The following is a 24,762-nucleotide window of genomic DNA, read 5'->3' on the forward strand; positions in this document are numbered from 1 at the left end:
GCGGAAAAGCCGCCTCAGGCGCTGCGCAGTCTACACGCGACCCCGCTCACGCCAAGCATTCACGCTGCGCGCGACAGCATTCAAACGAGACTCAACACCCACCGCTTGGTGTGACCACCACCGGCGCCCACGCGTTGTCTCTAGACTAAAATTCGCTGGAAGTGCAAGGACAAAGTAATACCTGCGTGGACCGGGCAAACCAAAAAAGTGCCACTTTCCAGAGCCTTCCTCTGTGTATTACTTTAGCCCTTCTGATGCCGTAGAACGAGATTTGGGTGGCGTGCGCAATCCTTTTTTTCTTCTCTCTATCTCAGACCTTTACAACCCCCAAAGCTTCGCGCCGTAGAAATTTGAATACTTGCTATCAGCTTATATACTTCCATCATGGCCGGTAAGCTATTGTATACCAAAAGTCGTGCGACCATTGTCGGACTTCCCGCTGGGTGGCGACTGGCAGCACACTCCACTTCTGTCGGGACAGAAAGCTAACTACTAAGCCAGATGAACCACGACGCTCCGGTCGCTCGACCAAGGGCCAGCACAAGAACCTCGATATGATCACCGAAACGCCCGCGAAGAAGTCCAAGGCGAAAGCCCAGCCGAAAGAGAAACCTCCCAAACCCTCCGTCGAACCGACGCCTGCTCCCAGCGAAGAAGAAGAGATTATTCGATGCATCTGTGGCGAATATGAAGAGGAGGAAGATGTTGAGCGCGACATGATCTGCTGCGATCGATGTTCTGCCTGGCAACACAATGACTGTATGGGCCTGACATACGCGAAGGGGGAGGAACCGGACGAGTACTTCTGTGAGCAATGCAAGCCAGAGAATCATAAGGTTCTTCTCGAAAAGATCGCGCGTGGTGAAAAACCGTGGGAGGAAGCTGCCGAAAAGAGGCGCAAGGAAGCCGAGGAGAAGAAAGCATCCCGACGCAGAAAGGGCAAGAAGGGCGGCCGAAGAGGCAGACCAAGTGAGCCCAAGGCGGCTGAGCCTAAGACAAGCGAATCTAAGTCGGTCGAACCTAAGGCCAGCGAACCTCCGACGGCCGAGCGCAAGACGAGTGAGTCTCAAGCAAGTGAGCGTCAGGCAAGTGAGCGTCAGGCAAGCGAGCGCAAGGCTAGCGAGCCAAAAACAGAGACGAGCACACCTGCGCGCGCCGCAACCTCTGCAACTCCCGCCCCATCCTCTACTGCTGCTCCTGCCGCGCCTCCTGCACCTGCTGCACCGGTCCCTGAAGCCGAGACGCCGGCTCCTGAGAAAAATGGACATGTTCCTGAGACGCAGTCGACAAGCGCCCAAAAACGCAAGTTTGATGAGCACCAAGAGGTGCAAGTCCCTGAACCGGTAAGTTCTCGTTGTTCTAGTATCATGGGTAGGGGAGGGTTCCGCTAACACTGCCATATAAGGGACCGAAAACGAAGCAGCAAAAGATGTCACCGCCAGCACCTGCGACGCCTGTGCCAGCCGCTGCCGCCAAACCGGCTCAAGTGAAGGAGGAGCCCAGTGCGCCGTCTTCTCGGAAAAGTTCTGCTGCAGGAACAGCAGTGACGGATAGCTCGAAATCCGCGGACCAGCTTACGCATCCATCTCGCAAGAGTGTTGCCAAAGCTCTGGTCAAGTTATTTGTAGAGCAGATTACTCAGGCCCAGGAGCGAGGATCGTTCCAACTTCCCGAAGGGTCCGGAGTGAAATCAGTGGAGGAATTTGCCCGGCAGCTTTCTCTCTCACTCGAGAGCGCTATGTATGAGAATATATGCGGAGGAACTGGGGAGCCCACAGAGCCGTATAGGTCACAATTGCGGACGATCATGTTCAACGTAAAGAAGAACCCTTCTCTACGGGACCGTCTGCTCGTAGGTAGTTTATCTCCCGATGCCCTCTCTAAGATGAGCACCCAAGACATGGCAAGTGAGGAACTGCAGCAGAAGGATGCCGAGATCAAGCGGGAAGCTGAACGCCAGCACATCATCGTGCAAGAACAAGGGCCTCGCATTAGACGGACCCATAAGGGTGAAGAGTTCATTGAAGATGATAACCAAAATGTCGCCAGCGAGCCCGTCTTCTCAACTGCGGCCGCTCGACGCAGTCTGGCTGATACCGATGGCAGCCCCGCTGGCCAGAGCCCAACGACCCCTGGCCCCCAGTCCCAGGCTGATGACTCCCGGAAGGCATCGAAATCACAGGATGTTGACACCAAGATGACCGACGGTGTCACCACTCACCAGGATCACTTCCCCGCGCGGGCTCATTCTCCGGGTGGCACCAGCCACGAGCAGGTCTTCCCCGAAGTGTCTGCTCATATCCGTGAGCAGTTGCCAACCGCTAGGGCTCAGGCTGATGCTGAGATCGATCAATTATTAGGAGATGATGAGCCTGACTCGCCACCCTACTCCCCAAAGGACTATCATGACGAAGGGTCCATCTGGCATGGCAAGGTCGTCATGAACCCGATCACAGAGTTTACTTCCTCCGCGAAGCATGTCGGAGGAGCTGATTTGAGCGGACGCATACCATGGAGTCAGCTTGCTCCACCGACATTGTCCATTGACGGAAGGATTGAGATTGCTCTCGCCAGCGAGTACCTTTGCGGTCTGCGTTTCAGCTCTTCGACCGACGTGACGGTCATCTCGATCAGCCGCCCCGATTCCCCCAAGGACCGTGCAGGATTCGACAAGCTGTTCAGCTACTTCCAAGACCGTTCGAGGTATGGTGTCGTTGGCAAACATCCATTGCCTGCTGTCAAGGATACCTACCTTATCCCTATCGAAGCAGGCTCCACCAAGAAGCCAGAGTTCATCGAGCTTCTAGAGAACAACGCTCTTGAAGATCCCACACCGGAGCGCGTCATGCTCGTTGTCTTTGCCGTCAAGACCGGCGATTCGAACCCACCATCAGTGCAGCCTCCTTCACACTTCCCAAGCCATGAGCCTGGTGCTTCTGCCAGTCCATTGACCGTGGCCGCGGGGACGCCCCAGCAGGCGCATTTCCTGACTCCTGGACCGCCGCTTGCGTCCCAGTTCACGCCCACTCCTGTATCATCTTACGACGGGACGCCTCAAACGCAAATACCTTATGGGCATCAAGCTCAGCCACAACACCAACAACAGCCACCACCAGCAGCTCCCCAATTCACTCCCTACCAGCCTTCCCAGCCCAACCAACCACCCCTCACCGGTCTCGCCGCCGCAATACAAGTGCTCGGTGCGCAAGCCAATACGCCCGCTATTCAACAACTGCTATCCCATGCCCCGAATGCAGACGCCTCACAGCTAAGCGTGGTCCGGGATATACTCCTACGTCGACCAGAAGTTCGCTCAAATTACACAATGTTGATAGAAGAGTTAGCAACGGCGACCAGGACCAACGGCCACGGTCCACAGCAGAATGCACGGTAGTGAGACAATAAAAAAAGAGAGAGAAATGGGGAAGGGTGTTTCAACACTGCCTACTGTACAGTAACGTCTTTCTTCTCCCATATCTTCGCTTTCATGTTTTTTTCCGCAAGGGTATCTCCGGGGCTTGGTGTAATTCTTTTTTTCGCACTGCTATTCCCATGTGCTGGGGTAGGGTTTTTTTTTTCAAAACGGGTATTTGGGCGACTTTACGGGATGCTTATCTATTTGATCTGTTCTCTTCTTTCACTTGCTTTTCATGTGCTTGCCATGAACATGGATTTTATGTACCCAGAGACGTTTGCTTCAACACTGGGTTTGTTATTTTATCCCTTCTCTTTTTTTCCTACGATCGAATTTCCCCTTATCTCATCTTGTTCTTATCGCATGCTGATTTACATGCGTCGAATTTGTATGTCAAAATGAACACTATCCTACTATTTCATTCCACTTTTCTTTATGAAAACTACATATACCTAGTAAGCAACTTGACTGGTACTGCCGGTATATTATCGTAGTATTACTACTGAGTACTACTGTCACAGATCCACAGTGGGATGCGGGGACAAAGGATGAAAGCAACAGCAGACTCGGCCTGTACATGTTTATTATATTTTTATTTAATCCGTAACATCCCAGACGTAGTAGTAACGAAAACGCCTGCGCTATGCAAATCCAGACAAATTACGACAGCATTGCAGAATAAACTCCAAGAAAAGACAAGACGCTCACCAATGTTTTACCAGCGAGGACCGCGCTTCTTGTAACCACCACCGCCATACCGAGGACCACGTCCACCACCGGAGCGTCCACCCCAACCACCATCATCGTCATCGTGGTGACGAACCGGCGGAGGCCGTCCCTTAAGCTCCTCGCTGAGCTTCTTATACCCCTTGCGCATGTCCGAGTATCCCATGTGCATCTTTCCGAAGAAATGGTCCGCCAACCGACGATCGTTATCGAGACGACTCAGGTACGCGCCGCAGACATCGCACACTTGCAGCTTCTGATGACCTGAAGGTCCGGAGGTATCTTGAAGGTTCTTCAATTCTCGCTCACACGTTTCCTTTTGATGCTTGGCTGTGCGGATCTTGTGGAGTTCGTTCAGGGCCTGTGCGACGGAGCCGGTTTCGCCTAGCACCGAGATCTCGAGGAGACCCGTGTTGATGGTTTTGGTCAGGTCGGAGATTTGCTTCAGCTATATTATTGAGAATATGATCAGTCCAGTCTTCTTTTGGCCACTTGGGGTGTCCTGTGGTTGGGCTGGAGTATATGCCTTACCAAGTTGTTGGTCTGCCTGATCTCGTCCGGAGTCTTTTCCAAGCGTCGCTGAGCGGTATCGATACGTCGGTCACAATCATCGATGTATTTCTGCATGTCGCGCATATAGTCGTAATCGAATCCCCATTTGGCCTTCTCAGCTGCCGAGGCGGTCTCATACTCCGTCTTCAATCCTTCGCTGTGAACTTTCTGACAAGGGCCCAGGTCTTGCTTGGTATTGGTGAAGAGGTCATGCGGACAAGTGCCGACGAGATACGAGCGACAGACTTTTGGATCGGTGATTTGGAGCTGCGCATTGCGAGAGGGAGCGCCGGTACCTATGAGCTGGTCCGCTGGAGAAAAAGAATTGGGTTAGCTGTTTAGAGCTTGGTAGAAGCTGGGGTTGGACAATTTACCTCCCATGAGCTGCTCAAGCAGCTTTCTTTGTTCCGCCGCCATGATGGGATGATGTTAGAGGGAGAATGGAGGGTGGGGAGAGCACGAATGGTCAGAGCGTAACTGAGGGATTGAATGGAGATTGCGATGGAGAGTCGAGATTCTGCGGGCGTGGCGCTAACCGCGGCTGGCGCTTATATAAGTGAGCCGGAGCCCCCCTGTCGATTCCCGCTGATTTGCGGAGTACAGCTCGGCCTTTCCACCTTAGTTGGCGACATCGGTGCCATGATCTGGACACTCTGACGCTTGATACATCTTATGCAGGCTTGATACAGTCGCGAGGCCCGGTCAGCCTGTTAATTAGCTTTGCTTGACCCAAAACGCAATCGACCGTTCTTCTCCGCCGCTCGGAGAGCTGAACTTACACTCCGTGTATGGCTTGCTAGCGGTAGTGAGGTACGCGATAGAATAACTACACAGTATCTAGAACTTTCCGCATCGGCAAGCATGACGTGATGACGGTCCTCTCTCTCCTTACCTTACTTTTCGTTGTCGCGCTCTCTTCGTTCACATCGGCGACTTCGGACTACCACGAGAGCCTCTACCTCCAGCCACTCCCGCAGTCATCCCTGTTAGCATCCTTCAACTTTCGAGGCAATGAGTCCCAAGAGTCCTTCGATGAACGGCATTTCCGCTATTTTCCGAGAGCGTTAGGCCAGATCTTACAGCACGCCAATACGAAGGAGCTCCATCTGCGGTTCACTACTGGACGATGGGATGCTGAGAGCTGGGGTCCTCGTCCTTGGAATGGGACCAAAGAGGGCGGTACTGGTGTTGAGCTATGGGCCTGGATCGATGCACCTGATGACGAAGCGTATGTGTGAACGGAAAGGAGGACGCGAGTTTGTATGTGCAACGATACTGATGGGCATTAGGGCCTTCGCGAAATGGATTACCCTGACTCAGTCTCTGTCGGGATTGTTTTGCGCCTCGCTGAACTTCATCGACTCAACCCGAACCACTCGCCCAGTCACGTCGTTTGAACTCATAGGCGACCATCCGGCTTCCAGTAATCTGCATCTGCTGCACGGGACACTTCCCGGCGAGGTGGTCTGCACTGAAAATTTGACACCATTCCTGAAGCTCCTACCATGCAAGGGCAAGGCAGGCGTTTCTAGCCTTCTAGACGGGCATAAACTGTTTGACGCGTCTTGGCAGAGCATGTCTGTGGACGTCAGTCCTGTCTGTCCTCACCCTGGAGAGTGCTCCGTGCATGTCGATCAGTCTGTGGACATTGTTCTGGATATCGACCGGTCAAAACGACCACGCGGTTAGTTGAATGGTGCCTGACGCCTTGATTGATATGCTAATGGCTACTCAGGCAATCCCATTCCGCGACCTGTACCTTCTGATCAGCTTGCATGTGACACATCCAAGCCTTACCATTCCGATGATACCTGCTATCCTTTGGAAAGCACATCGGAAAAGGGCTGGAGCTTGACGGAAATCTTCGGGCGCACCCTCAGTGGCGCTTGTCCCCTCACCGATAATGCTTCTCAGGAGTCGGTCTGCCTACGGGTGCCACATGAGCGCGAGGTGCTTGTCACTCCAGGTGCACTGGAGACCAAGAAGACGGATGGCTTCACCCGCTGTTTCACCCTGGAGCCTTCTACTCCGTTCGACCTCACCATCCCTGAACAGGAAGTTACCACCCATGTGCCACTTGATGAACCTGTCCTAAGCGCAGAGAGAACGATTGTTGGTCACGGCCAAGAGCGCGGTGGCATGCGCATCATCTTCGACAACCCAAGTAACACCAATTCTGTCGACTTCATCTACTTCGAAACTCTACCATGGTTTCTACGACCTTATGTCCACACACTGCAAGCTTCAATCACAGGCCGCGATGGACTTCGCCAGCAAGTACCCGTCTCACACTTCGTCCGTGAATCATTCTACCGACCGGCAATCGACCGCGAACGAGGAACACAGCTAGAGCTGGCATTGACGATACCGCCCGCATCGACGGTGACTCTCACATACGACTTTGAGAAAGCGATTCTGCGATACACTGAGTATCCTCCAGACGCAAACCGCGGCTTCAACGTCGCTCCTGCCGTAATCAAGCTCGACGCAGCAAACGGCCAAAACCACCCGATCTATATTCGCACCACCAGCCTTCTTCTACCGCTTCCCACCCCCGATTTCAGCATGCCTTACAACGTGATCATCCTGACCAGCACCGTAGTAGCGCTCGCCTTTGGCAGCATCTTCAACCTCCTCGTCCGCCGTTTTGTCACGGCCGAAGAAGCCTCCGCGCTGACGGCGCAAACCCTCAAGGGACGCCTGGGGGGCAAGATAGTTGCCCTACGGGACCGAATCAAGGGCAAGACGGCCAAGACAGAATAGACAAGACAAAAAAGCATCTTAAATGTGACATACATCCATGCTATACCAATACAACTACCCCGCATCATATATCCCATCAAACATATTTTATATAGACAACACCTGTGTGTTCCCTCAACCTCAAACTCCATGTAATCAAACAACATATTCATTTCCCAGTACAATCCGTTCATTTATTCATAAAACCTAACCAATCAAACCCAAAACTTCCCAAAATTACTCCGGATAAAGACTAATACCCAACCCATCAGCCCCATCCCAAAAAGGAACAGACCAGGGCATGCTTACAATCCCAACTTATCCTTCAACACATTCCAACCCGGCAACGCATCCGACCCACCGGGCTTCGTTCCCATGAAACTATGATCTTCCGTAGCACATGTTCCCTCCCGCTCATCGTGTCCTTCATCCCACCGACTCATGAACTTTTGCTCTGCGGCTTGCTTTTGCTGCGAGATGCCTTGGAGTGCGGGCGTCGTGAGGATGTCGGGCTAATCGCCATTGTTAGCATTGGTTTAAAGAAAGGGGGAGTGGGTATGGAAAGGGGTGGTTAAGCGTACAGAAACCTCGTCCGATGATGTCTGGTTCGCAGTTCCTAGGCCTCCTCCCTTGGGATAGCCCTCGTCGCCCCAGCCGCTGCCTCCGCCGGAGTTGTTGGCGGGCGTGGGTTGGGCGCTGGCGCCGCCGCGGGTGGAGCCTGGGAGACGGTTTTGGGACATTTTGTACGTATGTATGTGTATATGGGACTTGTAGAAACCAAAATTGTGTTCTTCTAGAGATGATTTGTTAGTTCAATTATGCCTGGTTTTTGGTGGCGTGGATAGTAGTAGTAATGATGGCGATGATGTTGGTGAGGTTGTATATATCGTCCGGGTAGATGGTTGGTGTATGATTGTATTGATTGTTGTATGAACAGATGGCGATTGACTTACCTAGATATTCAGCTTGAGTTGAGTAGATAACAATGATCAACTAGCCTTGTCTCTGATCTTGAAATTGGGCGATTTATAGTCGAGATTCTCTCGTGAGGGCAGTGATCTCATCATTAACAAACGTCATAGGGGTCTGCTTGATTGGCCAGTTGTTGCCACTCGGCTTAGTCATGGTGTACATCCATGGAATCTACGAAAAGTACTGCCACGACTGAGGGCGTTCTGGACTGTACTAAAATGGAGGAATGGGTATTCTGCTGATTGATGATCGCATAGTTCATGCAGATGATGTCCTATCTAGTACAGCTAATCCGTATACCCCAGGCAGTCGGATGAGACTCGCCTCTATTGCGGTGCGGTAGGTATGTACATAACGTCATAGCTAACCAAGCAGGTGTAAGCAAAGCCTTCATCTCTGAAGGATAAGGATATTGGAAAAGACGCATAGTGAGGGGAAGGCTCTAGTAGGCCATTCGAATGATATCGTATCAAAGCAAGCAACAAGTACTGTTTAGGGGAATATGAGTGCATGGTTCATGTGTCTTTGGCGCAGATTAGAGTTGGAATCATATCATAATGAATAGGAAAGCAGGCTGATTCGTAAATGTATAATTACTGAGATTCGACTTGATCGGCCCAGGAAGCCCCCGTCACTGGTGACAAGGAGTCCGACTTGAGCAAATCAGGAGTAGTGGGCGCTTCCTCACCGGCCTTCTCCTTCTCCTTCTTCTCACTCCCAGGTAGAGCAGGGAACTCAGCCTCATTACTGATGACTGGGGCAGATGCTTCAGACTTAGTGTGGCCAGGAGTTTGATCAGCAGCACCATCGGACGCTGCAATGTCTCCTCGAGGCCCGCGATGTCCACCGCGGCCACGGCCACCTCTACCACCTCCACCACCACCACCACGTCCGCGGCCGCGATGGTAAGGAGGACGGGCGTCTTCACTGGGCTCTTCGCTGGGCTGGGAATCAAAGTCTCGCCGGGCGTATCCAGACACACCGCCGTGCATACCTCGTCGGAAGCCACCCCTGCCACCACGGGGATTGTAATGTTCCTCCTTCTTCTCGGCGTCCCACTCCCTTCCGTTCAGGGCACCCAGTTTGCGCAGTCGGTTACGCTCCCGCTCATTGTCCATGGCCCGGCGATGCTGGCGTTCCTGGCGTCGCTTCTCTTCAGCAACCTTCTCGCGCTCAAGGAACGAGGCTTGGTCTGCCTCAGCCCGAGCATGTGCAGCGGCAACTTTGGCAGCGTTTTCTTTGGCGGCAGCAATACGACGGGAGAGTTCTTCTTCCGTAAGTTTCGGCTGGTAGCAAGTTAGCAAGCATACATCTAGAATTCGCAGTTGCCTCTACCTTCTTTAAGCCACCTGTAGCACTTCTGTCTCCGCGAACCGCAGGCACGCGCGGTCCCTCTGCGGCAGCAGCCTGTTTGGGGTCCGCTGCCGTTGTCTCCTCTTTTCCATTCTGATCTCCCTCAGCCGGCGTCTCCGGAGTCGACCCTTCGCCACTCTTATTCTCATGCTCAGGAGCACTCTCAACGGGCTTGTTCTTCACAGGCCCTTCCCCACGACGGCCTCCATTGTGCGACCCCCGCCCACCACGTCCTCTGCCTCGACCCCGTCCTCGCCTTTCGCCTCCACGCGACCGTGATGACGGGGTATCAGTTCGAGCTGGTTGCGCATCGCTTTCGACAACAGGAGCGGGGGAAGGTTCCGCGTGCACTTCGGGCTGAGGTTGCTGTTCTGCGGCGGGGACAGGGACAATCTCATCGTCAAAGAGGTCATCACCACCTCGAGTCTGCGCGAACTCGTCCATAGCAGGTGCGTCGGAGGTTGGATCGGTCATTATTGTGTGATGTGGTAGAGAAAAAGCTGGGTGCGCTCCGATCGCGGGTTCGATGCGACTGTACGCGCTCACGATGCCGGACGATACGACCAATAAAAGCGATCCGTGGTAGCTCAAGTGGTGAACCAGCGATCAAGGCTCAACGCTAGTCGCGGGGAGCAAGTCAGCTTATCGCCAGGCAGAAAGGGAACCCATCCTGTTCGATCTTCCAACGAGCAGGAGCTCACACCACCTTCAGAGTGTGCAACCACCCCCTGCGCCAATCCCAACAATGTCTCGGGAAGAACAAGCCAGCTAACCTTGCTTCAAACGTGGCGCTCTGGGGGTGAACACCGCAACCCCAGATGTCGGCTCCAGCTGCGAAGGCGGTCTGCGTGTGGATCGGAGATGTTTGCTGCGGGGGTTGCGATTGATGCCTCCGGGAAGGATAGATGTAAATCACAGTGTAGGGATAAAGCACGTACAGTATAGAGATTTATTCGCCTGATCATAGATATTCTCCAGACAATTGAGGTCGAGATCGGCGAGGCTGGGAGGAAACCGCGAAGGGTGGAGGGAGACTGAACTGCTGATCGGCGGGCGCTTTTCTGCCGCATCATACCGCTGCTTTCTGCCCAGTTTAACCCTAAAGTCTCAGGCAGTCCATCTGGAATACTTTCCAAACCTTGCTCTACTTCGTCTCATATACGCTTTAGGGATATTTAATTCGTGAGACATGTTGATGTCGCGAGAATATGGTTCATATAGTGTCATGCTACGGTGCTATCGCTAATTGCAAACTAGACTGCAAGCCAGACCACCGTATGGTATATCATTCAGATAACTGAGTACCGCCTCCCAATAGATCGAGGGTACATGAAGCTTGCTGAAAGGTCAGAGTGGAACCATTGTCCATGGTATAGATATATGACAGCAATTCAATATAAAACAGCACTGATATATTTGGCCATAACATCATGAATCAAAGCATGTTCGTGGTAGCGATATGATCTGTAACCAACAATATCAGTAACGAGCCTGAGTCATGTATAGACTAGTTGGACACATACAAATAGCAACAACAAGTAACACTGTGGCTGCCTTGAGGCTTTGGGCACCAACAAAGCCAATTAGAAGGCTATACACGGTCTGTGCAGGGTATGAGCCGAAGAGACCTCTAAATGCAGGTACTTCTCTATATCGTTCTGCCACGTCGTCGACCATTGCCTGCAGATTCGCAGCTGCGGCCGTTTGTTTATCGGCAAGTGCTTGGGCAATCCGCATATTTGTCAGAAGATGCTCTAGAAGTTCAGTCTGCCCCAGCTGAGCGCTGCGCAGGTCCTCAGCTATCATCTGAGACCCGGTAAGGGCAGATTCAACATCACTCAGGCGCTGAAACGGTTAACTAGCTTCTTATTCACACGAGATATCACGAACCTTGGATATATCTTGCTCTTGTTCGAGTATCTGAGCAAACCTGCCAGCAAGCCATTCCTGACACGGTCAACCTCTGGCAGCTCTATGGAAAGGCTTGGCTTACTAGGGCAGAATTAAAGTTTTCTACTTTGTTAGAAAGCTTTTCCATGTCACCTTGAAGGAGTGTATCCAGGTTAGAATGCAAAGAAGAAAACAATTGACTCATTGAGAGAGCATCCTGCTGTCGAGTCAGCGCCTGTTGTTGACTCCATGCTGTTCCTTCCTCGTGAAAGAGCTTCAATATGTGTTGTAACTTGCTGACATCCTCAACTGCGTTCGCTATATTCTGTCATACGTCAATCATAGCCCTAGAGAGCGTGGAAGGACTAACCCTGTCGAGGGACGCTGCACTGCCATGTAGACCCCTTATAGCAGAAACCATAGGCTCTATAATCGAGCTAACGTAGGCGCTCATGTCGAGGACCAATTTCTCGAACGTTGTTTTGAAATGCAGCTCCGTCTCCTCCATGCTACCTACCAGCTTGCTCCTCATGTCTTCAACTGCATGTATGAACTCTTTATATCGGAAAGATCCAGCTGCGGCCTCTTTCAATGCTTCCTGAAGGCCACGGTCAAGTTTGATTGAACCTTCAATAATAGATCGGTGGAGTGCAATGATTTCCTCCCTCTCGTTCTCGAATCGGGCGGCTTGGCATATAACCACAGCGTTCTGTCTACTATTACTATAAGAAGTCCACCACTGGGGTCGTGACTCTAGAGACCGGAGACAGGACTCCAGCTGCCCTTTGGTAACGGTTTCTGCAGCATTGAAGTGTGTCTTATAACCGGAGGGCAGCCTAAAGATGCCTTTCTTCTGCGGCATCCGCATAGTTATAGACTGGCATGTAGTGGGAACTGCAGCACCCGCCTCATTGAGCTCGCATATGGCAAGCCTTGCCGCGTAAATTGATCGAATGTGCTCCAGTGTCGTCGATATATGTGGGTCCGGCTGGTCAGATTCGCCCCCAATCGATTGGCAGGAACTAACCAGTTTGGAAACTGCCATTCTATTGCAAGAGGGAGAGACCTGCATTGACCGGAGAAGCCCCAGTGCATCTGAAAATAGTACTTCGCGCTGGTGGTTTCTTGATGTCAACAAAGAGGCTAGATCGACATCCGTAGCCGAGTTTCGGTCTTCGGCTCGAGAAACTTGCTAGTAGGTTAGCCTGACCAAGCAAGATGGTTTGAGCAGGCGTACCATCCATTGAACTAGAAGCAGTGGTGGCATTGCAGATGACGAGAATTAGTATTAGGCAGCGTAACAAAGTGGAGAAAGACATTATTATGCCTGAGCTTGACGGCAGTTTTGGCTATGGCGATGTGTCGCAATTTTGGGTATATTAGCAGTAACAAAGCGCGCAGAATATGCTAATCAGTATAGCAGATATTGTCAAGCAGATGAAATAGTGGAAAAGCGGTTAGATGGTATACAAGTTGCAAGCTAAAAGTACAAGAAGCAGCAGTCACGACATTAGCGACAGTCAAAGCAACAGTACGGCTGAAGCTGTGGTACAAAGAATGAGACACCCGGTAATCACATCAGTACAGTGAGAGAAACATTAGAATCAACTCAAACTAGGGTAAAGGGACAATAATTCCATAGCTTCACAAATAATGTTCTGCGATGTGGAGGAAGTAAAAGGAGAGTGAGAGAGCGCCATCTATATAATTCATCACGTGATTGCGCACTAACCACATCGGGCGTGCAAGATCTCCGGACAAAATCAGTCGGCATCGGAGTTCCCAAGCACTCGTCCAAACCTCAATCCACAATTACCATCGCCATGTCATGTTACTTGTCTCAGAGCTGCTTTAGGCAGCTTGCGCGGAGTCCTTTGAGACAAGGACCTCTGCCCAACTTCCTCGTCCCCGCTTTCTCTCACCCTCTTCGGACACAACCTTTCTCGACCACGTCCCCAGTACAATCGCGAGTTGGCGGCGCCGCGATCACCGTGCCCCCGGAGGTGTCTCTGAAGTTCATCGACCTCCCTCAGCCTAAGACCAAGGCCAAGTCGGTTGACTTCCCTAACATGGCCGTTGAGGTCAAAGGACCCCTGGGTAAGGAACAATGGCAACAATTCATAACAGCGGCGTCGGAAAGCGGAGCGAGACTGACATCTGAGTGCTAGGTGAATTGTCGCTGAACATCCCTTCCTACGTGAAAATCGACTACGATGAAGCCCTTCGGAAAGCCACTCTGGCTGTTCAAGACTCAGAGATCACTCACCAGCGTGCTATGTGGGGTGCGTAACTCCGTTGGAATTAAGTTTACTGTTGAATTATAGTTGACGGGAGATTGTCTCTAGGAACCATGCGCGCCCACCTACAGAACCACATCCTCGGAGTGTCAGAAGGTCACATTTGCATTCTGAGTTTCGTTGGTGTTGGTTACAGAGCTAGCATCGAACCCACGGCGACCACCGTTGAGCCCCAATACCCCGGTCAACAGTTCGTGTCCCTGAAGGTTGGATACTCGCACCCGATTGAGCTGGGTATTCCCCAGGGCGTCAAGGCCAGCACACCCCAGCCGACTCGTATCCTGTTGGAGAGTGTGGACAAGCAGCTTGTGACCAAGTTCGCGGCGGAGATCCGCGAATGGCGCAAGCCGGAACCTTACAAGGGCAAGGGTATCTTCGTCAACGGGGAGACGATCAAGCTCAAGGACAAGAAGATTCGGTGAAATTGGCGTCTATATCTTGGGGGAACGAAACTGTGTTTATTATTTCTGTACATGTATATCCGAGCACGGTTCTTTTGGTTCGCAATTGGTATCCTTTCTTTTTATGTACTTTTAGACGCATCTAGCGTGCACGGTCTGACAGGACTGATCGAGAATCTATTACATTCATGATAGACAATTCCCCCCATACTCTCCTAGCATTTACAACTTCAGAACAGTCTTCACAGCACCGATGACCTGGTCCTGGAGGGCCTTGGGGGCCGCGACAACTCCCTTGTTGGCCGCCAGGGTCCTGCCCTTGCTGAAATCCAGTCTCTGGCCGTAGATATCCGTCACTTGACCACCAGCTTCCCGCACGATCAGGTCACCAGCGGCGTGGTCCCAGATCTTCTCCTGGTAGTCCTTCTTCACCGGCAGGCGCAAGTAGATGTCACCAGCACCGCGGGCAATCGAGCAGTACTTGGCTTGCGAGTCCAGACGCACACTGGGGGAGGTAATACCGAGAAGTTTAGCAACGGCGGCGTTGTCGTCCTGAGCGGAGTGACCGGCCTCGACACCCTCGCAGAACACGGCCTGAGCGATATCGGGGACGGGGCGCATGGAGATGGACTTGCTCTCAGCAAGAGCACCGTTGGTGAGGGGCCGGCTGATGGAACCAACGCCCTGGATGGCGGAGAAGAGGACACCCTTGCCAGTGCCACTGGTCTGCTCAGCGCCGATGCCCGCAGACATGGTCTCGGCGTCGTTAACAGGCAAGTTAGGGCAGCCAATGGCACCAACCTTGACATCACCGTCTTCAATCAGACCGAGACAGACGGCGTACTGACCACCGCGCAGGAAACCCTTGGTGCCGTCAATGGGGTCCAAAGCCCAGATACGACCCTTGGCACCGCCAGCACTCTTGCCCTGGTCGATGATGTCCAGCATCGCTTCTTCGCTAGGCAGAGGGCCTCCCAGGAGGTTGTCGCTCTCAGTGTCCACCAACTTGATATCCTGGACCAGTCTCCAGATCTCGGCGCTCAGCGCCTTGTCCTCCCGAAGGCTGCTGGCCTCCTCTTCGGCGACGATCTCATCATTGGGGAAGTTCTTGCGGATGGCTTGGATGATCAGAGCCTGGGCGCCGAAGTCGCCAATGGTAACGGGTGACTTGTCATCTTTGGAGACAGTGCCCTTGGCCTTCTCGTTGAAGACCTTCTGGGTGAGGAGGGTGGCACGCTGGACGGCGAGCTCGGCGATGTAGCGTTCCTGCTGGTAGGACATGGTGGTGGGTTGGGTATAGGAGGAGCGGGAGGGGGTTAGGTGGGGGAAAGATGGGAGCAGATGAGGGCGGGTTTTTAAGATGAAGCTGACACCCAGTAGCAGAGTGGAGCAGAGGACCAGACGGGAGAAGATGGAGATAGTACGCGGCCTGCGAATGGAGCAAGGATCTGCCGAATTCGTCGACCAGAGACCCATGGAATTGGGATACTAACGGTGGCGAATAGGTCAGCAATAGGATACGGACAGTGAGTAATCGCTATTCGAGCAGTTCCTGCGTCAAACGAGGCCCAACCACTGGGTCAGAAATGCTCGTGGGATATTCTTCTTCAAACTCGCAGGAATGAGCCCGGGATCGGCGTGGGCCGTGGGAGGCCCCAGGCGCAAATCAGGCACTGACTCGGAAAGTTCCCCCGCACTTATCCCAATTGGGACAGGCAAGAGGGGCAGTCACGAGATCGGGATGGAATCAACACCGCATGACGTTGGAGGCGCCAGTCCGATCCTTCGTCTCTTGCAGTTGCTGCAGCTCAAACGGCTCGAACGCTGCTGGTCTGCGAGATCAATTCACGGCGGAGTCGTCTGCCAATGCAAAGCTACTGTTTTTAGTGCATCTGGTCCTTCTGTACCCCCCGCCAAGGCAGCACAGCGGCTATCCAGTTGGCCTAACACGTCACCGTTCTGCTCTTCTCCGCGTTGTGCGCTGGATAGATATCTATCTTCCTAGGCGTCGGGAAGGGTCCCTGTTGGGTAAGACCATTGTGGGCACACTCTCTTGCTCGTCCGCGGGTATAATTGAGAGCACAAAGAAGGACAAAGGGGGTTCAATCCGCTGCATCTCCTCTCGCGACCCACCTCTCCTTAACGGGGTCGACCCTCCTGCATGTATCGGTGACAAGTCGATACGCATGTGAGAGTTGCAAACATCGCTTTCACATATCTGAATACTTGCGGGGCTTTCTATTCCCCTCTTCGTGATTGAATATCGACTCTATACACTCGTCCGGTGCTGTCACCATGTTTCACTCATCGGTAAGTCTATTTGGCAACTTCCCGCGGCCTAAACCAATTGGCATTGAAAGCAGTGTCAATTGCACAACACACCACCATCTGCAAATTCACGAGAGAAAATGTGGCTCTGCCATCCATCGATTCATGGACTAAAAGATGTACTCTCCATAGAAGCCGTATTCGGCTGTGACGGTCCAGATCGAGGTCCTCACCAGCGAACAGTATGAGGTGGAAGATTCAAGTGGAATCGTGGACCTTATCGAGGCCATTCGTATCCAGGCCAGTGGTCCTACAGAAGCGAGTCGCGCTTTGCGTAAGAAGCTGTCCGTGTGTCTACTCCCTCTGATTGAGAGCGCTCTAACGCCCTCTCAGCAAGTATGGCAATCTTCACCGCCAATTGCGAGCCCTTACGATCCTCGATTTCCTGATCCAGAATACCGGCGACCGCTTTCTGCGGGAATTTGCAGATGAGCCCTTGCTGGAACGACTACGAATCGCCGCGACCGACCCGGTTTCTGACCCTTTGGTAAAAGAGAAATGCAAACAGCTCTTTGGGCAATGGGCAGCCTCTTACAAGAACACCCCTGGGATGGAGCGGGTTACAGGTCTCTACAGACAACTACCGAAGCGTAAGCAGCCGGCTACTCAGGCAAAGGCCAAAGTGTTGCGGGATGCGGGGCAATCCGAAGAACCTTCGATGGGCCATACGGTGTCCGTATCAGCCGGAAATGGGCCGGCTACAGTTCTCAGTGGCCCCAAGCACAAGCACACCTCCAGCAAATCATCGCTTTCGTCCTTTAGGAAGGACAAGAAGGAGAAGAAGACATTAAGCAGGTCTTTCAGCCTCGATAAAGAGAAGCCAGAGATGCTACAGACCCTCGCGTCAGCCTCCGTCGCCAGTACAAACCTCCTCAACGCTCTCAAGCTGGTTAACCGCGAAACGCAACGGGTCAGCGAAGATGCCGAAGTGCTCAACCGGTTTGAGACTTGCAAGACATTACGACGCCAAATTCTGCGATACATCCAGCACGTGGAGAGTGAGGAGTTTCTGGGTAGTTTGATTCATGCAAACGAAGAGCTAGTCACGGCACTTATGGCATTTGAAGTCCTGGACAAGAGTGTAGACTACGACAGTGATAGCGACCAGGATGTCCTAGAGACGGGGTGGACCCCTGACCGCGACGACCTCCCCGACTCATTCGCAGGGTTGGTTGTCAACCCCCCGAAGCCACCACGTCCCCCTCGTCCCTTGAGCATATCCGTACCATCCTCATCAAGAAAAGTCTACAGTGACAGCGAGTCAGAAACGGAAGACGATGACGATGAAGATAATCCATTTGGCGACCGCAACGCCATCCGCACCCCTGGCATTGAGAAGCACGAGCCTACCTGGTAGGATTCTTTTTCTTCCCAAATCTTTGAACTCAATTAACTCCCTGGCAGGAGAGAAGTTTAGAGGGACACTTCCCAACCCGCATCATATCACTCTCATCACAACAACCTAAACCGACGACACAACTTATTCTGAAACGGCTGCACATTCTGTTTACGACAAGAGAAAGAAGTATGAATTCCGCAAGGACGGTCTAAATGTTTTGATGTCACTCTATTTCCTTTTCCTCGACCTTTGTCCGGCTGGTGTCCGCATGGCATGAGGCGCACGGGGTAGTTGTTAGAATGAATTTTCTTTGTATGAAGTAGCACCCTATGATTGATTCTGTTATACCGATGTCATGGAAAGAAATCAGTTAGGAAGGGGGCCCGAGAACCTCCAGTAAGCTATTAAAGCATGTCTACCCGGTTGCAACCAGGCATACATTCACGAGGCACGCACCTACTCGTCCCTAAGCTTATATATCTTTATGATATCAAAGCAAACCACGTACTAAGAATCGCATGAACGCCATATTACAATGCCTGATACCAATACAACTACTACATGGTGAGATGATAGGGTGCGTGAAGAGCGTAATATAAAGCTAATAGTTTACAAGAGTTATCTACAGTTTTAAAATAGTTACTAACTGTGAAAATATAGTTATATGACTGTCATAGGTATTGCTTGGTTAGCATTAGTCTATCATAAGTTACTTAACCACTAATATTTCAGTCCTATTGTATGCCAGTATGTAAGTATATATATATATATTAGAAACCGTCTTATGCTACAACTGAGTACTAGTTCCTATATATCTTGGGGATATATACTAGTGCTGCCCTCACAGATGCTGCAATCGACAAAGAGGATTGCATGAATACCATTACAAATTGATGAAGATAGTATATAACATTAGCAGGATCACAATATTATATACTACGATGATCAACATTCGTACTATTGCAATTTCCATTTGGTATGCAACCAAGACTTCCAAATCAAAGCGGTCGCCTCAGGTACTAGTATGCTTCAAAACACAGCAACAGACATCATCCCGCCGTATCTGTTTGGGCGTAGATCAAATAGACGCAAACTTGTAGTACTACTCGAATGAGAGGGTGGTTGTAGACAGAAATCGTGTTTTACCTATCCTACATGATAGGCACAACAATGAGACCAACGCTAAATACCGGGTTCCTATTCTTCCCCATGCACAATTACATGCAATGCGATAACATTTACCAGCCCAGGCCCTTCATGCAACGAGAAATATAAACAGAGGGTGTGGAATGGTAGAAAAGACGCCAGCGGAGAAGAAACGAAGAAGATAACGGGGTATTATAGAATAACTATCGGTCACGTTTGCATGAATGGACAAGAAAGAAAAAAGAAGGACAAGAGGTATCTTAACAAGGAGTAGGAGAACATAAACCTAATCAATCAATCACAACACTTTCGTCTTCATCCACTCACTCGTCCCAACACCCAGGTTAAGACCATTCCGGGCCCACCATCTACGAACACGTTCTTCAGCACCGGAAACCGGGTCGGCGTCTTCGAGAGCTTCTTCGATATCGCAGGTTTTGAACTCTACGCGGAGACCGCTTCGACGCCACCATTCCAGGACATTGTCGTGGCCGTTCTTGGTGGGCCCGACGAGGACTTGGCTGTCGAATATCATTTTGGCGCCTTTCAGGCGGTGCCAGAATTCGAGGACGTGGACGTGGCCGTGGGTGCTGGCGATGCGGGCAACGGATTCACCATGGCTGTAGGGAATGCCGGAGGCGTCCCACCAGGCTAGGGAAGCGGTGCGGCCGGATTGGGCAGCAAGAAGGACGGACTTGCCGACTTTGAGGGGGATAGGGTTGGAAGGGGGTGCGTTGGCCGAGGCGGCTTTCCACCAGGCGAGGACGGCTACTCGGCCTTCGGCACTGGCGGCTTCGAGTGCGCGCTCGGTATACCGAAGTTCGAGGCCGGAGGTTCGCCACCATTCTAAGACGTTGACGAAGCCGGCGCGGGAGGCCCCATCCATTGCGTCGGCGATGTATTCTTTGTTGGGAAGGGCGGGCGCATCGCGCCACCAGGTGAGAATGTTGGGGTTTCCGTAGATGGCGGATGCGCGGTATGGGAGGTTGGTGAGTCGAGAGGTGGTCCAGAGTAGATCGAGGTGGTTTTCAGTGAGGTAAGAGAGGATGTCGGTGCGAGAGAATTTGAAGATGAGGTGGCATACAAGGTCGGAGAGGGGCTTCCATCGTGGCAGGCTGTCAATGCGCTTCTTAATTGCGGCGAAGGATCCTCTGAGGATGGTATATTCCAAGGAGGCTGGGGTCGACATCTTTAACAGGTGATTTTGCCATTCCTTCGGCACGGGCAGATTGGTTGGGATGCCAACTGCCTTTGCGATCTCCCAGTCGTGTAATTGGTCTTCGAAGATGTTGAGCCATAGCTCCATGGGTAGCGAGCGCGGGCCATTTTCCGGTTTACTGCTTCGATGCAGAAGGTGTCGCGATACCGTGGACGCCGCGTCGCCAGGCGTCTGCTCTGACATGCCGGTCGGGTATGTCGGATCTGAAAGCTGGCCAGGCTTAGTGAAGACCTGAGAGAATGAAAGGCCCAAAGTTCGTTCGAGAACCTCATGCAGTTCTTTCAGACCTTCCCATGGTAACTGAACCAGCTCCTCCGGACTGACCGATTCCCACAGCACCGGCGACACCACACTTATCCATGGCCAGAAATCTGCCACCTCTCGCAGTTGCCTTTTACTTAGCGGATGGTGCCATTCCGAGACCGTCATGCCAGGGATCAGAACAACCGGCTTGGACGACATCCAACCCCGCAGGAGCGCCAACGTCAAGGTGTTGGTCAAACCATACAGCATCGACCCCAACGCTCCGGCGTCTATCGGCGCAACCAACAGCATATCAGCCCACTCGCACAATTCCGCCGCCTTGGCCTTTAGCCATTTCCGAGCCCCAGTCTTCTTTTCGAATGTTTGACTATCCACTGTGTCCATATAATGAGGAACCTTGCTTGCGCCCGACAGAAGGGCGGAGGGCTCGTCGGTGATCAATCGTATTTCGATATCGGGATTCTGAACCAGCGATGGAAGTATGTTGTCGACGAAGGCACTCTCGGTGGAGAGAAGTAAGCGTCGCCGACGACGAGGAGAAGAGCCCGGGGCTTCTTGTATTTGATTATCTATTTGCATGGGGATCGTAGTGTTATGTTCAGTTAACTTTCCTCCCTGCTCTGTAGTGACCTCCATTTCCGTCGACCAGACACCCTTTGAAACCACCGTTGCGACACCAGTCGATGTTGAGGTAAAAGTTGCGCCAAAACCGACAGCCATCACAGTGGGGAGGGAAAGGAAAAAGAAATATGTCGCAGAGAATGATCTAAACGCAGATCCCGCGGTAATATAGTCCAGTCACGTCACGATTCGTTGGAGAGAAAAGTAAAACCGTCCAGAACCTGTCGCCTGCAGGGATTATGCAGCCAGCAAACCCCGGATTAGTCTTTTGGTGTACCGTCGAAAGGATGATATCGCAGCCAGTGCGCAAGAACGGCGAAGGAAATGCCCTGCAACAGAAAAAGGTAAATCCACCTAGGTGACGATTGTATATAAGTCGGCCAGCCGGGGCTAGTTGTCGATCAATTGCAACCCAATGTAAGCTCTCTGTCTCCTTCTCCCTCCAGGCGAGACCAATAACTAGTAGGCCCAAGTCATGCACCGCAAGACGAGGGCAGGAACCGGACCGCACTGCGGATCTGGAGGCAGTACGTGTTGACTGACGGGTGGGCTGATCGGACAAGCTAGGGAGGAAGCGGTGTGTCGGGTGAAGCAGCAGCGGGACTTGCAGGGCGAACTAATTAGTTGTTAATGAAACCCAGTTAGCAACCGGAGCTTGGGCGTCAAGAGTCCAAGGTGTGCCGTCGCCACGTCTGCAGCGCAACTTTCAACGCCACCCAAGTTCTCGTGCAGGTATCGGTTTAAGGTGACTCGGGGATTGATCGGAAAGGAGGAGATTAAGGAGGGACGGGGGGGAAAGTGAGAGGAGAGGGAAAAGAAGAAGCGAAGAGGAGGAGGAGAGTCGTGCCACTTCTACCTCAGTGGAGGAGGAATGTTTCGTCTTCAACTAATGGAAGATCCAGAGGCTGCGCTGGGGAGGAACTCCTGGTTCGTCTGCGGAAGAGACGGGCGCTTATTGGCGGGCGGGCGGTGGAACCTGCAGCCTCGACCCGATAATGATGTCGCTATTACTGTTCTATTCGGTAGGAATGGACGGCAGAAGTAAGTAAGAAGTACTACTATGTTCTCTATCTCTTACGCTGTCTGCAATTTTTACACATCGCGCCCGCAATCATCATTCTTTCTCTCTTCTATACTCTCTGTTACTCTTCCCTCCGCGCCAAGTTCGAGTGCAGCTTATGTTCGCGCATTCCCATACTGACTATCGCCCCCAGCACGCTGAGTCCCAGTAACGTCAGAAATACGGCGCGCAAAGAGTCCATATACGAATCCAACACCCCTGGGATCCAGTCTGCAGGGAGCTTCCGGATTTCCTCGAGGCTATCGCGGATCCGTCCAATCAGCTCGCCCGCATGCTCGCGATCTCCAAACCGAGACCAAAGTCCGGATTTGAGAACATTCTGGAACACGGCAGAGGCAACGGTGATGCCAATGGTGCTTCCGGTGCTGCGGAATGCGTAGGATGCGGATGTGATGACCGCATGATGCTGGTGGTCTACAGCAGAGATAAGTGCCACCAGCGTAATGGTCAGCATGCTCCCATAGGCCGTACCCATCAGGAAGAAGTAGATGAAGGGTAGCCACGACGAAGTCGTGAGTGACAGCGTGCAGATCAGCACACCGGAGAGAGTCATCAGCGCCATGGACACATGGCTGAAGATCTTGTAGCGTCCGGTCGACCGCATCAGGATCCCCGATCCCAGTGAGCCGAGCGAGGTTCCGATGGCTTGGGGAATCAGCCTGACGCCAGCACTCGTCGCAGATAAGCCTTGAACTTGGAAGAACAACGGCAGGTAGAACAAAAGCCCAAAAACGGCCATCGTGCTGAACCAGTTGGTCAGGCAGGCTGAAAATACCGTCCGATCTAAAAGCAACCGGACAGGAATAACCGGTTCGGACGCAATGTTGGCCTCGACGTAGATGAAGAGGCCAAAAAATACCGCGGAGAGCGGCAATGAGACAAGAATAAGAGGGTGCGTCCACGGGACCTGGTTTCCACCAGTGTTCAGCCCCAGCAGGAGCAGAACGAGACTTGCAACCAGAGTGAGCGCACCGAGGAAGTCAACTCGTCTCAATTTGGCGCTGTCAGTGGTCTTCACCGGCACTCGTACCGTGGCCGCTACGAGGATGCCGGACACCACAACGAAAGGGACCTGGATTAAGAAGGCCCATCGCCATCCCAGAGTATCATTGATCCATCCTCCAAACACACCGCCCAGTCCACTTCCGGCTCCATAGCAGATGTTACCAATGCCCTGCCACACTCCACGTTTTCGTAGAGGCACCAAGTCGGAGGTGACAAAGGTTGAAATCGCAGTTAGACCGCCACCACCGATACCGGCGATGACGCGCCCCAGTACAATAGTCCCCTCGGTTTTTGCCAGACCACATATTAGATTCCCGGCTGCGAAGAAGATATTCGAAAAGACCAGCCCAGTCCGTCGAGAGAAGATATCAGTCAGACGCCCACTCAGTGGTTGAAAGGCGGCATTGGAAATCAGGTAGGAGGTAGCGAGCCAGGACAGCAGAGTGAAGGACTGGAAGGAGGACGAGATGGGGGCAGTGAGAGTAGCGACAATTGTAGTGTCTAACACCGTCAGCTTCAGCGAACGGAGAACCTGTAGTAGGACAGGTCATACCCAAAGCAGCCAGGAAGACTCCGACCCAGATACTTCCCAAGACTAGGATGAGCTCTTTCGAGCTGGGTTCCTCGGCCAAGGGAACTTCGGAATCTCCCGAAGGCAGTGGTTCATTCGGCGTGTGATCCCCAAGGAGGGGCGTCTGTTCAGACACCGGCTCTCCTCGAGGTTCATCAGGAGCCCCTGTTCTGGATTGATCAACGCGCATACCTGTACCACCAATATTCCTGTCGTGTATACAACAACGGTGGACCGGTGGGTTGGGTTTAGGTTGGTTGGTGAGCAACTTGGCGGAGCGGCGGTTATTCGGGCGGCGGTCCGATAAAGAGCGGGCGATAACGCGACCGATCATTTGCCGCTTTCAAGCTTATCGACGTCCACCATGACGGCCGTCTCTGCTTCGTAGCTTTCGGCAGAGTGAAGCTCTCGGCGAATCCTAGAGCTCTCAGAATGGGGCGGTCGGACACTTGCCCTTCCACGGTTATTGCTTGAACCTTGATGTGAGCTATCCTCGACTTTGGCGGGTTTCTGACCATGGCTCTCTAGACCCGGTCGTATTTACGATGGATCAGACTTGAACAGACTCTTGGTCTAGTTCCCTTCTCTCCCCCTCTTCACCCCCTGATCCGGCGAACAGGTCTTACTCTCACAATCTCTTCAGGCAAACAGGCAAGTCCTATTTTTGCACTCGACCTATCATTCTATTTCTGGCATGGTCAGTCATTTCACCTAGTATAGTGTAGACAACAACTCGTTCGTCACTGGACACCGACTGCAAGCATGAACGGAGCATTCAATGTACGTGACATGGAATATTAGACACGGCTGAAAGCGAGAACCATACATACAGTCTTAACG

The 24,762-nt window shown here is 52.4% G+C and overlaps 12 protein-coding genes across 12 annotated transcripts; 5 read left to right on the forward strand and 7 right to left on the reverse strand.

The window, feature by feature from the left end:
* Positions 1–384: 384 nt before the first annotated feature.
* Positions 385–3,394, forward strand: An11g06750 (uncharacterized protein; the record flags this gene model as incomplete). The annotated part of the gene is made up of 3 exons (XM_059750351.1): positions 385–391; positions 502–1,343; positions 1,376–3,394. 3 exons carry the CDS (start codon positions 385–387, stop codon positions 3,392–3,394), a joined length of 2,868 nt encoding a protein of 955 aa, XP_059606351.1.
* Positions 3,395–4,130: 736 nt separating this feature from the next.
* An11g06760 (uncharacterized protein) lies at positions 4,131–5,110 on the reverse strand (the record flags this gene model as incomplete). Its single annotated transcript, XM_059750352.1, has 3 exons — positions 4,131–4,589; positions 4,673–4,989; positions 5,068–5,110. The coding sequence occupies 3 exons, from the start codon at positions 5,108–5,110 to the stop codon at positions 4,131–4,133; spliced, it is 819 nt and encodes a 272-aa protein (XP_059606352.1).
* Positions 5,111–5,562: 452 nt separating this feature from the next.
* An11g06770 (uncharacterized protein) lies at positions 5,563–7,456 on the forward strand (the record flags this gene model as incomplete). The annotated part of the gene is made up of 3 exons (XM_001394618.1): positions 5,563–5,921; positions 5,983–6,377; positions 6,429–7,456. 3 exons carry the CDS (start codon positions 5,563–5,565, stop codon positions 7,454–7,456), a joined length of 1,782 nt encoding a protein of 593 aa, XP_001394655.1.
* A 216-nt stretch (positions 7,457–7,672) lies between these two features.
* Positions 7,673–8,175, reverse strand: An11g06780 (uncharacterized protein; the record flags this gene model as incomplete). The annotated part of the gene is made up of 3 exons (XM_059750353.1): positions 7,673–7,688; positions 7,745–7,947; positions 8,017–8,175. 3 exons carry the CDS (start codon positions 8,173–8,175, stop codon positions 7,673–7,675), a joined length of 378 nt encoding a protein of 125 aa, XP_059606353.1.
* Positions 8,176–9,000: 825 nt separating this feature from the next.
* An11g06790 (uncharacterized protein) lies at positions 9,001–10,234 on the reverse strand (the record flags this gene model as incomplete). Its single annotated transcript, XM_001394620.3, has 2 exons — positions 9,001–9,693; positions 9,743–10,234. 2 exons carry the CDS (start codon positions 10,232–10,234, stop codon positions 9,001–9,003), a joined length of 1,185 nt encoding a protein of 394 aa, XP_001394657.1.
* Positions 10,235–11,195: 961 nt separating this feature from the next.
* Positions 11,196–12,518, reverse strand: An11g06800 (uncharacterized protein; the record flags this gene model as incomplete). The annotated part of the gene is made up of 5 exons (XM_059750354.1): positions 11,196–11,251; positions 11,284–11,605; positions 11,651–11,680; positions 11,754–11,975; positions 12,021–12,518. The coding sequence occupies 5 exons, from the start codon at positions 12,516–12,518 to the stop codon at positions 11,196–11,198; spliced, it is 1,128 nt and encodes a 375-aa protein (XP_059606354.1).
* A 955-nt stretch (positions 12,519–13,473) lies between these two features.
* An11g06810 (mitochondrial 54S ribosomal protein uL6m) lies at positions 13,474–14,369 on the forward strand (the record flags this gene model as incomplete). Its single annotated transcript, XM_059750355.1, has 3 exons — positions 13,474–13,747; positions 13,819–13,932; positions 13,975–14,369. 3 exons carry the CDS (start codon positions 13,474–13,476, stop codon positions 14,367–14,369), a joined length of 783 nt encoding a protein of 260 aa, XP_059606355.1.
* A 201-nt stretch (positions 14,370–14,570) lies between these two features.
* Positions 14,571–15,629, reverse strand: An11g06820 (uncharacterized protein; the record flags this gene model as incomplete). Its single annotated transcript, XM_001394623.3, has 1 exon — positions 14,571–15,629. One exon carries the CDS (start codon positions 15,627–15,629, stop codon positions 14,571–14,573), a length of 1,059 nt encoding a protein of 352 aa, XP_001394660.3.
* A 1,014-nt stretch (positions 15,630–16,643) lies between these two features.
* An11g06830 (uncharacterized protein) lies at positions 16,644–18,033 on the forward strand (the record flags this gene model as incomplete). Its single annotated transcript, XM_059750356.1, has 3 exons — positions 16,644–16,658; positions 16,809–16,950; positions 17,105–18,033. The coding sequence occupies 3 exons, from the start codon at positions 16,644–16,646 to the stop codon at positions 18,031–18,033; spliced, it is 1,086 nt and encodes a 361-aa protein (XP_059606356.1).
* Positions 18,034–18,550: 517 nt separating this feature from the next.
* On the forward strand, positions 18,551–18,819 carry An11g06840 (uncharacterized protein; the record flags this gene model as incomplete). The annotated part of the gene is made up of 4 exons (XM_059750357.1): positions 18,551–18,579; positions 18,676–18,702; positions 18,748–18,754; positions 18,790–18,819. The coding sequence occupies 4 exons, from the start codon at positions 18,551–18,553 to the stop codon at positions 18,817–18,819; spliced, it is 93 nt and encodes a 30-aa protein (XP_059606357.1).
* A 602-nt stretch (positions 18,820–19,421) lies between these two features.
* On the reverse strand, positions 19,422–21,364 carry An11g06850 (uncharacterized protein; the record flags this gene model as incomplete). Its single annotated transcript, XM_059750358.1, has 2 exons — positions 19,422–19,447; positions 19,489–21,364. The coding sequence occupies 2 exons, from the start codon at positions 21,362–21,364 to the stop codon at positions 19,422–19,424; spliced, it is 1,902 nt and encodes a 633-aa protein (XP_059606358.1).
* Positions 21,365–22,407: 1,043 nt separating this feature from the next.
* Positions 22,408–24,112, reverse strand: An11g06860 (uncharacterized protein; the record flags this gene model as incomplete). The annotated part of the gene is made up of 2 exons (XM_001394627.3): positions 22,408–23,852; positions 23,905–24,112. The coding sequence occupies 2 exons, from the start codon at positions 24,110–24,112 to the stop codon at positions 22,408–22,410; spliced, it is 1,653 nt and encodes a 550-aa protein (XP_001394664.1).
* Between the last annotated feature and the right edge of the window lie 650 nt (positions 24,113–24,762).

This window comes from Aspergillus niger, assembly GCF_000002855.4.
Source record: "Aspergillus niger supercontig An11".
Lineage (NCBI taxonomy): Eukaryota > Fungi > Ascomycota > Eurotiomycetes > Eurotiales > Aspergillaceae > Aspergillus > Aspergillus niger.